This window comes from Accipiter gentilis, chromosome 3 (genome assembly GCF_929443795.1).
Source record: "Accipiter gentilis chromosome 3, bAccGen1.1, whole genome shotgun sequence".
NCBI lineage: Eukaryota > Metazoa > Chordata > Aves > Accipitriformes > Accipitridae > Astur > Astur gentilis.
The window spans coordinates 23380122-23396923 of record NC_064882.1 but is presented as its reverse complement, the minus strand read 5'-3'; the positions used below and the strand labels follow the sequence as shown (position 1 = coordinate 23396923).

Below are 16802 nucleotides of genomic sequence, written 5' to 3'. Positions count from 1 at the left end.
CATGTGTGCAACAGTCCTCCCCGCTGTCTTAGCAAGTTCAGATTAGTAGACACGATTACCTAAAGGTCTGTATAGGAGATGTTGGTATCTAAGTCACCAAGCTGAGGTAGGATGGGACTTCTGGAGATCATCTAGTTCAGCCCCCTGCTGAAAGCAGGGTCACCTAGAGCAGTTTGCTCGGGGCTGTGTCCAGTCAGAGTTCGTGCAGCTACAAGGATGGACTCTCTGCAACCTCTCTGGGAAACCTGTGCCAGCATGTGGCCATCCTTCCAATAAAAAAGATTTTTCCTTATGTTCAGAAAGAACCCCACAACCTTTAAGAAACTCCAAGCAACATTAACTTAATTCAGGAGCAACTTGATCCTTGCTGCTTTTTTGATACAAATTGTAGAGCCATAAAATGTGATTCAGTTTACATCTTAATTAATTGCTGGAGGTTTGCAAGAGATGTGGTTACTGTTCACCCGGTGGCATGCTGCTTAATCTTGTAGGGATTGGCGCTTGGAAGATCTCGCGATGTACGGAAAGAGAAGGGTTAAAGGAGGCGGGATGACCGACAGACAGTATATAAGGGCGTGACGCAGTTGAATAAACGCCATTTGCAGCATCCTCATATTGGTGTCAGTGCTCTGTGGCCCAGGGTATGGTGGACCCTGTGCCGAGTCCCACAGGGTGATCAGACGAATGTCTACAAATCTGGAAAAATTCCAGCTGTGGTTAATAAACATTTGCCAACATAAAGCCTGCATTGTTAATTATTTCAAATTATTAAAATAATAATAATATATCTATATAGTTATTTACACTACACAGGTTTTTGTTTGTTTGTTTGGGTTTTTTTAACTAATGTTTACTTGATCTTCACGTACTCGGCATCCAAGTCTGTTTGCTGAGGGAGCCAGGGTCAGAGGACACACAGAAGTGTGTGAATTCTTCATTTCTAGATACTTGCATAAAAGGCCTGGAAGGGTACAGGTAGATGAAAAGAGTCCAAATCTTGATCAGGCCAAGAACAATTCCACAGAAATATGTATTGTGGTTTTTTTTCTCATTCATCATGGCAACTTGTCTTTAATAATGAAAAGAGATTAATATTTAACATACATAAGGGTCACAGGAAAGTGAGGTGGTGATTTGGTCCTTCTGCTAGAGTAATACTGCATCAATTGCCTAATCAGAAGTAATAAAATTACATTAACAGGCTGTGAATTTTTTTAGGTTTATAAGCAGAAACAGAGTTGTCAGTGTTTTTCACTAAGTGTAGCATGGAAGCCAGCTGTTACTTATAAATGACATAATTCAAGCCTTAACATGTGTGAAAATAAATAATAAATACTCCCCTTGGTTTTCATCAACAGGCCCGCTAGGTCTCCTCAAACACGAAGTTTATTAACTACTGCAAACTCATTCTGTGTGATGTAATGTCTTTCTCTAACTACTGTCTGTATGTAAAGTCCAGCTACTGCTAAATAGCAGTTTTGTCAATGTCCAAGGTGTTTGATAACAAAAAACATTTAAGAAATCAAATTCAATAACCGCATTTCTGTGATTGATCCCTAATGCCTTGTCTGCGCTTTAGCTCATCTATAACCCTTGCAGCACCTGCACTGCTGGAAACGTGTGATGCTGGGGGAACTTAACCCCGGCTGAGACAGTGGCACTCTTTGCCTGGGTGAGAGCTGATGTTCCTGGCTTTAACAAAGGGGGTGTTTTCCAGAAAATACCTTTGCTGTCACCTCTGCAGCCTCAGCAAAAGCAGAGGTGGGATCGCAGGTCTCTGCCTGTATTCTGGGCAACTCAGAAGTAAAATTGCCTATGGCGGGTGAGTCCAGACGCTCTCACAAAAGTAAAGTGTGTTTATTAGAAAATGCTAGAGCAGTTGTAGCTTGAAGTATGGGTAGAATAAAGCTTTACGTTTCACTGTCATCGTGATATGTTACGTGACTAAAAATTGGTTCTTTGAAGGAGTATTAAGTAAATAAAACTGAGGTGAACCTTGAGCTCACTGCGGAGCAAATGCATATCATTTGAAGTAATAAAGATTCATTATACTGTTATGTTCTTCTTGTATATGATTGAGAAGTTAGGCACAAAGCTGCCCAACCCCAAGGCTTTCTGTCTGGTTCGTGACATAGCTGAGAACAGACTTCGGAAGTCATGACCCTGCTTTTCTTACTTCTCCCCAGTTGTCTTTGCTGATGACTCATGCCTTGCACTTGAGGGTGAAGTAATGCTTCCTGAGTAGTCTTGTTTATTTTGTAATCTGTTACTTATTGTCTTAAATCCACTGGCTGTATGTGTGTGTATGTATATCTATCCGTCTGTCCATCCATATCTATATATCTGTGTTTCATTGTCTGTAAAAAGAATCCTACTGAGGTCTTTATGAGTACCCAGAATATAACCATTTAGTTTTCACTGTTCAACCCTTTTTTTTTTCCTTAAGTCCTTTGCTGTTTCCTGCGTTGGTTTATGTACATTACTGCATTATGCTTAAGCGTTAACCATAGAAATGTCTGAAAAAGACAGAGGTCATGTCTCCGAAGCATTCTTTAGTTTTAGGGATGCCTTTTCTCATACAGCAGATGGTTCTGGGCTGCTGTTTTAGTCTGTTGCTCCCAGGCTTCTTTCTGTACTATCCGCAACCAAATACTTGTAACTAAGCAAGCTCCAACTGGTGCTTGACAGAGGAAATTTGTTTTGTCAGCGATCTGGCACACTTAGCATGGATTTTTCTCAAAAGTAATTTGAAGAAATTAAAAAGTCGGCAGAATTATCTGTTGCAGTCATAGATGGTGGCCCTGCATTTGTCATTATGGCAGCAGCACAGGCTGCAGAACAACCTTAATCTCCTAGGCCAGCCAAAGCAGTGGGATGTAACCAAGCATGAGCCTTGCAGCAGCTTAGCAGATAGCATATGCATGTTATGTATTTACCTTATAACCATATCAGAAGCTGTTACCATTTACTGTTACTTAAAACATATCAGATGGCAGTTTGAGGGTTTTTTTTAATTACATCTGTGGGCTGTAGCAGACTGCTGTCTCGTACAGATGCCCTGCAAGTAATACTGTATGTGGAAGTAATATTGTTTGAGAGTGTCATCTAGGATGGTAGAAGAAAATTGAACATCTAAAATAATGAATATGTTTCTTTAAAGAACACAGCTATTTACAGTTTAAAAAAGCCCCAAACTGCCATAACAATGTAATATGCTATTATGATGGTGAAAGCGAATTTGCAAGAGACTCATTAATCTACATGACATGAATGCTTGAGTAAGAGAAGGGAGTGAAAAATAACAGAGATTAAATAACTTTCCCCATTAATTAGTCTGTGGTTTCTCTTATGCTTTCTGAAGTATTTTTATCTTTCATTTTGAGTTTGAATTTGTCACGTTATATTGCTTCCTTCAGGTGCAAAAGTTTTACTGAAAACACAGAACATTACAGAAGACAAAGCTCTTTTGACAAAGTGTTGTTGATGGTGAACTCCTTGCAGGGAGACAAATGAGCAATTCATCTAGTCAGTGTTTAACTTTTATAAGGTGTCTGTTGGACAAATACAAGATCACTTCAACTGGTCTTGCAGAAAACAAAACCAAATTAGTCATTCCAGAAAAATAACAGTAGGGAGCACCTCTTAGTGTTGCAACTTGTTTGTCATAAATTAGCAGATACTAATGTGTATTTCTCTCCCCCCCCCCCCCCCCTTTAGGTGCCTGAGATTATAAGCTCTATTCGACAAGCTGGAAAAATCGCTCGTCAAGAAGAGTTTCAGAATAATCTCTCAGATGTTGAAGACCCTTTTGCCAAAAAGTTTGAGGTGTTGTTCTGTGGACGGGTGACAGTAGCACATAAAAATGCACCTCCAGCACTCATAGATGAATGCATTGAGAAATTTAATCGTGCAAGTTGTACGAAAAAATCAGATTTCAACTCATCATCCCAACAACATGAAACTGCCAATAACTTCGGAGGCTTCTCTTTGAGCAACAAATTTCGGTCTGTGTTCCAGCCCTTGGTCAGTGAAGAGGAGGAGAAAAGGCCAATTAGGAAATCCTTTTCTCAGCCTGGGCTTCGTTCCTTTGCTTTTAAGAAGGATTTGCAAGAGGGAAGCCATAGAAGTAACAGCTTTGTCAGGTCTTTCGAAGAAGATGCAATTTCACTGAACCTAAAAAGTCAACTTATCTATGGACACAGTGTTGTGCAGCCTACAGACATTGCAGAAAACCGGACGATGTTGTTTACGGTAAAGCAAGATTTGCAGCTCTTGGTGGTGTTTTCACATCTTAGAGTTTGGAATGGCAAACACCAAGGCAGATGTTCTGACAGATGGCAGTTACTTCTTTAATAACTTAATTGCAATTACCAGAGCTTAACTTAACTTGCCTATTTCTCTGGAAAGCATTACCAGTCAGTCTAAATTGTCTTATGGATTCAAAATAAGTTTATATTAAATAGTTTAAAACACCACTACCTGAAACACTGGGCTTCTAAAGACAGCTTTTAGAAAGCTACAGCAAGTTAGTAGGCAGTTACACAATTGCAGAATGGTATGTACAATTACACTAACTAGTAACAGCAGAAATAAATTTCCAGGTGAATGAGTTACCTGTAACGAGAGCAGGAGGACCAAACCATGACTGGGGGCTAGCAGACTTTGTCTTATGGTAAGCAGTGTAATTCATGAAGGTGTTCCTGCTGCCAACATGTCTGTGTAATGATGGAGTAGTATAGTAACTTCCTAGGCTACTCCACACTGGCCTCCACTCCTGTCCTGCTTTTGTGTGGCTAGCAATGCCTTTGCCTTGATATGTGAGCAGCAAAAGTGGTTTTCAAGACCTGAGAAACAAGTAAGGAATGTGTTATTTGTTCCTCTTATAATCCTCATGATAGGTAAGTTATATAACATATTTTATGTATCTTGTATCTTATGAACATAAGGCAAACCTGGAGCTGGTACTGCAATGGCTGGCTATCATAAGGTCATCTTGGATCTGTCAGCTGCTGTTGAGGCTGGGAGTTTTTAAGGGCAGTAACAGAGTGGAGTAGGTGCAGTTACAGCAGTTTTTTTGGAGGGGGGAAAGAGAAGTGCTGCTTTAAGAAGGATTGTCAAACTGTTCTGTCTGTAAAAAGTAACACACAGAAAGAGGTGTAGTTTTAAAACTGATTTAAAACTTCTGTTTAGCCATGGCAGGCTGGCATCAGAGAGAGAAATGGAAGAAGGTGGAGAGAAATTCTGTGCCCCAGTAAAAACAATTCCACATTTATCTTCTTCCCCTGAGCACGTGTTTCACACAGAAAATATAGATGCCCTTTGTAATAATGCCTGGTTTTTAAGCAAATCCTGACTCCATTATTAATTCATGGCACATATTTTAGAGATAGGGAGATTATAGATGGACTGCTTAGGTCCAGATCCTCTTACTCCAGTGAGTGCATTTTTAATTTATATTAAATAGATGCAATAGTTCTCAAAGGCAAATGCAGCTTCAGCCTGAATATAATGTTAGTCGCCTGCTGACAGGCTCATTTCCAAATTGTGGGGCTCTGCTGATCTGGCTTTCTCTCTTGGGTTGCTTTTTGCCTGGGAAAATATTGTTTAGTATGCACAGTTGTATTCTTTTGCCATTCAGCCAGTCTAAATTCAGCTGAATATAAGGAAGTGGAGTAACTGTGGTTTGTGCCTCTGGTATCCACAAACTAGCAGCTCGTGGCAGAGCTGAGTTTGTTGGTTAGCCATCCCCTGTGTTTAGCAGGTTCTGAAGAAGGTTGCTTATGCAATGTGCACAGGTCTTCACCTTTGCTCATCAATTTCTGTGTGGCTACACATGAAATGCTTAAAAGTAACTTTATATCCAGAGGAAAAAATTTGTTTGTATTTTCTCAGTTAAAGTTCTTTCTTGGATTTTCACCAGGACTGCAGCAGAGGTTGGTTCTTGTGTGAGGTGTGAAAAATATTCAAATGGGTTATCTTCTGACTCTCCTCACCTGGTTCAGACAGTCCTGATTTTGGTATCTCTTCCTGAAGAATTGCTTTCCTAGCCAATTTCTTGGGTGTTTTTTTTTTATTTATTTATTTTTAGGCTTTTCTCCTGGCTGTATTTTGGGTGGATGGGGAGAAATGCATGTATTGGGGGGTTTTTTTTCTTCCCTTGTTCAGCTGGCTTCACATGATTCCTGGTGCCCTGGGACCAAGTGTGAAAGGAGTATGTGGGACTGAGCTAAGGAGCCTCTCGCTGCAGGGAGGGAAAGAAGAGGTAGAAGGTGAATGCACAGGACCATTTTTAGACACACAGAAGTGGCACATCTCACTTGATTCATTCACATTCAGGATTCTCCCCTTGCCCCTTCTTTAAGAAATTATAGGTATATTGGTGCTGCTGATTTTTTTATGTGTGTCTTTGGGATTTGGTAGTGGTCGAAGCTTCAGCAGGTTTGTCTAAGTCATGCTCATGAATGGATCCAGATTCCACCCATCTTCCCTAAAATCTGATATGAGACTTGTCCTTAGCAGACTTCCTGATGAGCTAGAAACTATGGGAAATTTGAATTTTATCTGTTAAAATGTTACAAAGACATTGCCAGAAGCTGAAAAATTGAAAACAATAGTTTCACCTTAAAAATGCCCTTTGGCCATCAAAAGTTAGCTTCAGCTTTTGGGTCACTGCTGTACAAATGTCCTAAAGATTAAATTAAGTTAGAAAATATTCTCCAGTAAGCTCATTTGTATAGTTTGAGTTAGAGCCTTTAAATTAAATGATATGTGTGTCTTAAATAAATAAACCCATAAAAAATAATTAGGTGGAATACAGGTAGAGGTACACACTTGGGTTTGAATTGTAGGACAATTTCATTAAGTGGCTTTTGGGAGTGTGTTCTGCCAAGACTCCAGAAAATAAGAAAAGGGAGTGTGAGTGTATTTTCTCAATGCAAAGTAAGTTACTTGTGGTATAATATTACTCTCATCTAATTAAACACTATTCTCAGTCTCTTTTCTCAAATGTGAAACTAAATCTCAATTTGGTAACATGCAGAGCTCTGAGTGCCAAATCAATATTGTTTCAGTATTCTCTGTGTCTCTGATAATAGTACACTAATTGGTCTAAATATATAGATAGGAAAAAAATTTGAGATTTATGTCCAGGAAACATTTTTATAGCAAGACAAAAGGAAGTGTAATGTTACTTGTTATCATCTTGCTATTTATTTTGCTCTTTTTAGATTGGCCAGTCTGAAGTTTACCTTATCAGTCCTGACACAAAAAAAGTAGCAATTGAAAAAAGCTTTAAAGAAATATCCTTTTGTTCTCAGGTAAGATTGCAGTGTATTCTTTCTCTCTTTTTAGTTTAAATATTCTCCACTTGTGAATGCTCCTGTTCTCCTCTCTCCTAGCATTTCGAATAGATTCTCACCCCAGCAGTTTCAGTAATTGATATTGACAAGTTGCTAGTTAATCAGTAATTTTGTAAAACCATCATTCTTTTCTCATGCTTTGCATTGTAATTTCTGAGATAAAGACTCACTTCTGCGTGTGGTGGATGAATAATATAAGCTAGAAGGAACACCCTGGTCAGCTCTGGTTTGAGATTTCAGTGTGCATGATTCACAGTTGTGCAAATCTGGGGTTCTCTAAGCCATATTTTTCAAGAAGTGATAATGAAAGGAGAAAAATGATATGTAAGAGTTATCTGAAAAATGCTTCAAAAATACATTTTTTTCTAGAGTATAAGTTGCATGTGTGTAAAAGGAAACAACCCTCTGCCACACAGAGGTAGTGTGTGTGATACACTGAGGGTAAGCATGTTTTACAGCCTCCTCGTTCACATTAATCCCTGTTCCTTATGTCACAGAGTTTGCTTCCCTGTCCTTCTGCCTCTCATTTTCATGGCTCTGACTTTGATTTTGCGTGGATTAGGTGAGGGTGCAATTTATCTAATGACTTTTTTCAAGTGGTGATGTTTTGAAAGAGATGCAACTTCCATATGTGAAGATATAGTAGTGGCGTTGCGTAGGTTACACAGGCATGTGATTCACACTCGGCTACTGCAGCGGCTCAGTGGTGTGAGGGCAGAATAGTCACTGTCACATCAAGGACATGGGGCAGCTCGGGCGATTACAGCACTCCTGTATGGTCAGCTGCACTAACTGTTGGCGGGTCCTGTGTACAGGAGTGGAGGACTCTTCTCTGAGAGTTGCTCAAACATCAACCTGCAGACTGAAATGACTGTTCATAAAGACATTTCATAGACCAGTTGCTTTTGTTAACTAACCAGTGTCAGGATGCAGGGATTTGTCTTTCACTAGCCATTTTCTGTCCTGCAGGGCTTTATTTGTATTTAGTTTGTCTGTGTACCAGATTTGATTCAGTTTAAGTGAATGGGGAAATTGAATTTAATTCATTAAATTAGGATAGAGTCCTCAGATCACATAATTCCTTTAAAACCTGTTACAAATCATTTTGGTTTAAACGTCTGAGAAAATAATCTGAACTATAATTGTATAAATAAACTTAAATTTATTGAGGAATGGATGTTCCCACTAGTTGAACTGGAAGTTCACCTTGAATTAAACCAACGCAATGCTTGTTTGTACTGTGCGGCTTGGGTGGGAATAAGACCTGGTATTCCAGGATGTGAATTTTACCACTCTTTCTTGCACTAAGGAACTATTTTGCACTTGGCTTACTTGCATAGTGCAGGTCTACTCAGTGCATCACAGGTTCTGGCCTTAGGGGCAAAACTGGTTTTTTTTTGCAGTAGGTTTATTTACCCATTTTTAAATATAGGGAATATGATTTGCTGTTATTTGCTTCAAGAACTTTAATAATCTGGTTTTGAAGGCACTGGATTTAAATTATAAGGGAGATCAGAATCAGTACTTAATTTCCAGAATGTCCAATCTGTCAGTGAGATATCATAATGGCAGAAAGAAGTATGTGGTTCTGGATGGTATCTGAATTAGCTAATCTGAAATAGCTAAGAGCGTTTACCAGCTCCTGGTGCCTTGCAGTTTTGTGGGCAGGGCCATGATCTCAGATGGGCTCCTTCCACTGTAGCAGTTTGGCTTTCAGGAGAAAGGTTAGAGAGGGGGCTCAGCACGTTCTGCACACATCTCTGATGTGGATGATGGAGGGAGAGAGTCAGCAGGTTGCATCAGCCTGTTCTTGCTTTAATCACATAGCTGCCTCCTGAAATGCTTAGCCTGGACATCCAATGAAGCTAGAGTTGGAGAAGCTGCAGGCTTTACATCATTTGAATGTCCTTCTGATCTTTTTGTTCTCATGGCGTATTAGTGCCTGATGTTTGTGTAATAAAGCCTTTGTTATCTATGTGTAATTGTCACACTCCAACAAACCAGGTATCTTGACACACATAAAATTATTTTTCTTCATTCAGCTGGCATGCTCTGAAGGTTTATTGTTAGTATTTCAAATAATAACATAGAATCATTTAGGTTGGACAAGACCTTCATGATCATCAAGTCCAACCATCAACCATGCCCACTAAACCATGTCCTGAAGTACCCCGTCTACTCGCTTTTTGAATACCTCCAGGGATGGTGACTCAACCACTTCCCTGGGCAGCCCATTCCAGTGTCTGACAACCCTCCCAGTAAAAAAAATTTTCCTAATATCTAACCTAAATCTCCCTTGCCTCAACTTGAGGCCATTTCCTCTTGTCCTGTCTCCAGCCACCTGACAGAAGAGACTAGCACCCACCTCACTACAACCCCCCTTCAGGTAGTTGTAGAGAGCAGTAAGGTCTCCCCTCAGCCTTCTCTTCTCCAGACTAAACAGCCCCAGCTCCCTCAGCCGCTCCTCAGAAGACTTGTGCTCCAGGCCCCTCACCAACTTGGTTGCCCTTCTCTGGACACGCTCCAGCACCTCAATGTCTTTCCTGCAGTGAGGGGCCCAAAACTGAACACAGTACTCAAGGTGCGGCCTCACCAGTGCCGAGTACAGGGGAACAACCACCTCCCTGCTCCTGCTGGCCACGCTATTTCTGATACAGGCCAGGATGCTGTTGGCCTTCTTGGCCACCTGGGCACACTGCTGGGTTCTATTCAGCCGGCTGTCAGCCAGCACCCACAGGTCTTTCTCTGCCAGGCAGCTTTCCAGCCACTCTTCCCCAAGCCTGTAGCCCTGCATGGGGTTGTTGTGACCCAAGTGCAGGACCCGGCACTTGGCCTTGTTGAACTTCATACAATTGGCCTCAGCCCATTGATCCAACCTGTCCAGATCTCTGTGTAGACCCTTCCTACCCTCAAGCAGATCAGCCCTGCCTCCCAACTTGGTGTCATCTGCAAACTTGCTGAGGGTGCACTCAATCCCCTCATCCAAATAATTGATAAAGATATTAAACAGAACTGGCCCCAACACTGAGCCCTGAGGAACACCACTTGTGACCCGCTGCCAACTGGATTTCACCACAACTTTCTGGGCTCATCCAGCCAGCCAGTTTTTCACCCAGCAAAGAGTACACTTGTCCAAGCCATGAGCCGCCAGCTTCTCAAGGAGTATGCCATGAGAGACGGTGTCAAAGGCCTTGCTGAAGTCAAGGAAGATAACATCCACAGCCTTCCCCTCATCCACTAGGTGGGTCACCTGGTCATAGAAGGAGATCAGGTTGGTCAAGCAGGACCTGCCTTTCGTAAACCCATGCTGACTGGGCCTGATCCACTTCTCATCCTGGACTTGCCATGTGAGTGCTCTCAAGACAAACTGTTCCGTAATCTTCCCCGGTACCGAGGTCAGGCTGACAGGCCTGTAGTTCCCTGGATCCTCCCTCCAACCTTTCTAGTAAATGGGCGTCACAGTGGCAAGCCTCCAGTCCTCTGAGACCTCCCTGTTGACCAGGATCGCTGATAGATGATGGACAGTGGCTTGGCAAGGACCTCTGCCAGTTCCCTCAGTACTCCTGGATGGATCCCATCAGGTCCCGTAGATTTGTGAGTGTCCAGATGGCATAGTAGGTCACTAACCATTTCCTCCTGGATTAAGGGGGGGTATGTTCTGCTCTTCATCCTTACCTCCCAGCTCAAGGGGTGGAGTACCCTGAGGATAACTGGACTCACTAATAAAGACTGAGGCAAAGAAGGCATTAAGTACCTTGGCCTTTTCCTCATCTCTGGTGGCAATGTTCCCTTCTCTATCCATTAAAGGATAGATATTCTCCTTGGGATTCTTTTTACTGTTAACATATTTGTAAAAACATTTTTTGTTGTCCCTTACAATAGTGGCCAGATTGAGTTCTAGTGACCAGATTGAGTTCTAGGTGAGCTTTTGCCTTTCTAATATTCTCTCTCTATGATCTAACAAGATCCCTGTACTCCTCCCAAGTTGCCTGCCCTTTCCTCCAGAGGTGATAAACTCTCCTTTTTTTCTTGACTCCTAGCAAAGGCTCCCTGTTCAGCCAGGCCGGTCGTTTTCCTCAGCGGTTTGACTTTCAGCACAGAGGAATAGCCTGGTCCTGAGCCATTAAGATTTCCTTCTTAAAGAATGTCCATCCTTCCTGGACCCCTTTGCCCTTCAGGACTGTCTCCCAAGGGACTCTCTCAACCAGTGCCTCCAAGAGGCCAAAGTTTGACCTGCGGAAGTCCATAGTGGTGGTTTTGCTGACCACCTTCCTTGCCTCACCAAGAATTGAAAATTCTATTGTTTCATGGTCGCTAAGTCCAAGACAGTCCCCGACCATCACACCTCCCACCAGTCCTTCCCTGTTTGTAAACAGTAGGCCTAGCAAGGCTCCTCCCCTGGTTGACTCACCCACCAGCTGTGTCAGGAAGTTATCTTCCACACACTCCAGGAACCTCCTAGATTGTTTACTCACTGCTGTGTTGTATTTCCAGCAGATGTCTGGAAAGTTAAAGTCCCCCACGAGGACAAGGGCACACAATTCTGAGACTACTGCCAGCCGCTTGTAGAATGATTCATCCATCTCTTCAACCTGGTTGGGTGGTCTATAACAGACTCCCAGCACAATCTCTGTCTTACTGGCTTTCCCTCTCATCCTCACCCATAAGCACTCCACCTTGTCATCAGAATCGTGTAGCTCCGTACAGTCAAAACATTCCCTAACATAGAGAGCCACCCCACTACCTCTTCTACCTTGCCTATCCCTTCTGAAAAACTTGTAGCCATCCACTGCAGCTCTCCAGTCATGGGAGTCGTCCCACCATGTTTCTGTGATGGCGACTAAGTCATATCTATCCTGCTGCACGGTGGCTTCCGGCTCCTCCTATTTATTGCCCATGCTGCGTGCATTGGCATAGATGCATTTGAGCTGGGTTATCGAATCCACCCCTAACATCGGCACGCTGCCCCCAGGCTCATCTCTGGTGCACCTAGTTTTATCCCTTATCCCCTTCAAACCTAGTTTAAAGCCCTCTCTATGAGCCCTGCCATCTCATGAGTGAGGATTCTTTTACCCCTTTGAGATAGCTGGAAACCATCTGTCGCTAGCAAGCCCGGTGCCATGTAAACCTCCCCATGATCAAAAAACCCAAAATTCCACTGATGGCACCAGTCTCTGAGCCATGTATTATCCAGGTGTGTTTTCCTATTCCTTTCAGTGTATTTCCCTGCCACTGAAGGGATTGAGGAAAACACTACCTGCGCTCCCAATCCTTCCACTAATCGTCCCAGTGCCCTGAAGTCCCTTTTGATTGCCTTTGGATTTCTCTCTGCAATCTCATCACTGCCAACCTGCACAGCCAGCAACGGGTAATAATCAGAGGTCCGAACCAGACCAGGGAGTTCCCTGGTAATGTCTTTTACCCAGGCCCCAGGGAGGCAGCAGACTTCCCTGTGGGATGGGTCAGGTCTGCATATCGGGCCCTCTGTCCCCCTCAGAAGGGAGTCACCTACGATAATTACCCTCCTTTTTCTTTTTTTCAGAGGATGGGAGAATGCATGGTGCTGCCTGACTGGGCCTAGGCACCTCCCTAGATAGGGCTTCATCTACACCCTGATCTTCACTGGCCTGGTCCTCAAGTCCCAGAGCCCCATACCTGTTGTGTAGGGGCAACTGGGAAGGTGAGGGAGACCAGGAGGGGATTTGCGTGTCTTCCCGAGCAGTGACCTGTATCCATTCCCCTCCATCTCTTAGGTCCCCTCCTGCCTGGTGGCAGGAGGGCAGGGGAACCTCCGCTTCTTGTGGAGCCTCCATCTGCTGCCTCTGCCTCAGGGATGGCAGGGTGTAGGCCCACCAATCTATCTCCCTCTCACACTCCTGATACTCCTCAACCTTTCCACTGCCTCCTTCAGCTCTACCACCCAGCTGAGCAGATCATTCACCTGGTCACACCTCACACAAGAGGTGTCCCCGCTGCCCTCCGTCATCAGTGATAGACCCAGGCACTCCCCACAGCCAGAGACCTGACAGCTGCATGTTTACATGGCACCTCTGTCTGCGTTGCCACATTTTTCCTAACAATGGCTTTCACCCGAGCGGCAGCCATACCTGGGTCTCCCTCCGGACCGACCCCCACCGCTTCAGTAGCCTTCTCCAGCTGGGAAGAAGAGGGGGGCTGCGCCCTGCCTGCACTCCCTGCCTGCTCGAACTGCCGTGCCACACCCTTTCTGACACGCCACGCCCTGGTGGCCCACGCTCCTCAGGGCCGTTCAAATCTCCCACGGTCGTCCCTGGCAAGGCCCACGACGCGTCAGCCTCTCTTGCGAGAGCCGCCGGCTCTGGCCTGTCCGTCCGCTCTTCCCGGCACTCCTGGGCCTCGGGAACCTCCTGGTCCGCCTCAGTCCAGCGCTTAGGCGTCGATTTACCGTTGCCTCTGCTGGCCTTGCTGCTGACTGAATTGTTTGGATTGTTAACCGAGATAGCCCAGGATATCTGTTGCTATAATATGTTCTTTTTTTTTTGACACTTGGCCGTTCTGTTTTATAGAAGTATTCACTTTTTATGCTTTTAAAATGCTTTTTTTCCTAATGTTTTCTTCATGATAAAAAGGAAAAGAGAATATTCAGTGATTCTTGCTGTGTTAACAAGAAAGAGCAAAAAGACCCAACAAAAAAGTCCTGCTTGGCATCTTCAGACTGTTTAAATTTCACTGACATTTCCGATTTACTGTGATTCATGATTATGATTTTTGATACAATAGTTTGTTGCTTCTCTTTACCTGACTTTAATATTGTTGTGCCATGACAGCTAGAAGGTAGTAAAATGATGCTGAGTGTAATTGAATTGCTATAAACAGGCTCTACCACCATGCATGTAATTCATCATCATAAGTTTTGTTTGGTTTTGTTTTGTTTGGTTGGTTGGTTTGGTTTTTTTTTAACCAAGAATGGTGCACTGAGGAGATATGCACTGGGATCACCTAACTCTACTCATCCAAAAGTTTGCTAATAAAAGAAGAAAATTCCCAGCAATTAAAAAACCTTCTTAGCATTTTACCAGGATGTACTGTTTATCTATTGTTGCAAGTAGATTGTGCCTGAATTTGCATGCCTTTTAGGAGAAATAAATGCTTCCATGAGTGATCTTTAAGTAATATATTTAACCATTTTCATTTTTTAACTAGCCAAGCGTTTCTTTAGATGAAAATAAAATAAATTGTTTATCCATTTTTCACTATTGCTTTGATTTGCTCTTACAAATGTAAAGCAATTGTTGACCACTTAAGCAAAAGAAAAAACAGAATGAGCTTTTTTCTCCTGCTATTTCCAATTTGGGTAAAATACATCTTGAATAGTATTTATTCATCCCTGTAAGTGTACTCCAATGGATCTATTATATTTCAGTCATTAAAAAAAAACAACAACAAAACAAAACAACAAACAACCTCTGACTTAAGTGAAATTTGAAAGATTCATGAAGTAATAAGTTCTGTAACAGAATAGATTTTTAACGGCCAGATGACTTTAATGTAGCTGTAAGAGATATGCAACCTATCTGTTGGGCCTCTCATGCTTTTGTCACTGGAAAAAATAGAGGTACAAAACATTGAAAGTAAATATGACTGGTTCATTACTGTTGTTTTTGTGCTAGGGAATTAGACATGTGGATCACTTTGGGTTCATCTGCAGAGAGTCTTCAGAAAATGGAGGCTTCCACTTTGTTTGCTATGTGTTTCAGTGTACAGATGAAGCACTGGTAAGTGAAAGAAAAGAAAAGCTTAATAGAATATTAGGCCCTGAAAGTCTTCTGTTGCTCCATGCTCTATAGTTTGCTGAATGTCTTCAAATCCTGTTCCACTCAGAAATATGATTTAAAAATGTAACTAACAGAGCAGCCTGCAAAGGAAGTTTTACTTTCTTTTGAAGGCAGAAGCTAAAATCCCCTTTAAAATCCAATAAAATTTCCTTTCATTGCACAGACTAAGTTAGACCGTATGCCTCTTTTTTGGAAGAGGGTTTTTTCATAGTGTACCTGTTCAGAAAATCAGGACTACACTTCTGTGCTCTAGGTCAGGCCAGTATGTCACAACTTCAGTAAGCTTTTTTATCACAGACAAGAAAAGGTTTCTAGATAGAGGCAGTATCGTTTATTAGACTACAGTAATAAAATTGGGTGGCCTGGAAGAGCTATGTCTTCACGATGAGTTTTGTCTTGCTTGTGTGTTTGTGTGCACAAATGGCATGAAAACAGCTTTTCTCTTTAATCATAAACGCATTCCCAAACAAGCAGTATCATTGTAAAAGACTGTTGCGTGTGTGTTTAAAGGAAAACAGAAACTCAGTGGAGGAGTGAAATTCTGTTCTTTTTCACTCTATTCTTTTCAGGTTGATGAAATCATGATGACATTGAAACAGGCTTTCACCGTAGCTGCTGTGCAACAAACTTCCAAGGCACAGCCCCAGCTCTGTGAAGGATGTCCTATGCAAAGCTTGCATAAACTATGTGAAAAGATAGAAGGTGAGGTTTGAAGAACCTTCTGGTTGAATATTTTTGTTAACAATTTTATTGGGGGACAATCTTACATGTGAAACTCTAAGGGAAAAAATACTTCAGGAGAGCTTGGGACTTGGGATGAAGGGTCGAAGGCCAGTCTTTTTATTTAGAGGACTGCAATGTCAAGTTAAGCTTCTTTCTTGTATTTTAGTTGAATTTTTGAAAACTAATTAAGAGTCTAAACATAACTGAATTGCAGCTAGCTTGGCTTTATTATAAACACAGTAGATAAGGAACTTCTCAAGAATATATGCTGCAGTAGCTATGACCTGCTGCCATGTTGAATCCACTGAGATACTGGCATTACACTACTACTAAACGTGAACTGAACAGTATGCTTTTAATATGCATGTTTGTGGTGTTGATCTATGCTCCTTCATGAAAATGTAGCAGTTAGAATTGTAGTTGTTGCCCAGAAAACAAGTTCAAGACAAAAGAAAACCCCTCTTTGCATTTCAGCAAATTTCACAGTTAGGATTTGTTCATTTAAGCGATGTCTGGGGTGAATAAAGGGCAACAGCAGCTTGTCAGATCACATGACAGTAGCTTGTGGAACTAAAACCTATCTAGTATTAATTTGATGAAACTGGAGAACTTCCAAAACTACTTTTCACTCTATTTTGGTCTTCAGCTAGCTATGATTTTTGAGAAATTTCTTAAAGGCAAATGATTCCTAATGCCTTTAATCATGCCATCTGGTTAATCGTATCATCTGCTTCTGAAGGAGAAATGCCATGATCAGAAACTACTGTTTCTGTTGAGGGTTTGTTGTTTTTCCACAGAAAACAGAGGAAAGGAATTTAATCCAGGATGAGAGCAGAAAAAAATAATCTGAGATGGTAGTCTGGTTTAGACTGTCAGTAAATGTTTTCAGCAAGAGACAAAGCAAGAA

The 16802-nt window shown here is 42.2% G+C and overlaps 1 protein-coding gene across 10 annotated transcripts in view; it reads left to right on the top strand.

Moving 5' to 3' along the window:
• TBC1D1 (TBC1 domain family member 1) overlaps positions 1-16802 on the top strand; it is a 120853-nt gene that overhangs the window by 49631 nt on the left and 54420 nt on the right. For all 10 annotated transcript variants that reach the window (XM_049835201.1, XM_049835248.1, XM_049835229.1 and 7 more), the window contains 4 exons: positions 3718-4251; positions 7227-7316; positions 15008-15112; positions 15742-15874. In XM_049835201.1, the coding sequence (XP_049691158.1) occupies positions 3718-4251; positions 7227-7316; positions 15008-15112; positions 15742-15874 (862 nt within the window). The remainder of the gene's footprint in view (positions 1-3717; positions 4252-7226; positions 7317-15007; positions 15113-15741; positions 15875-16802) is intronic.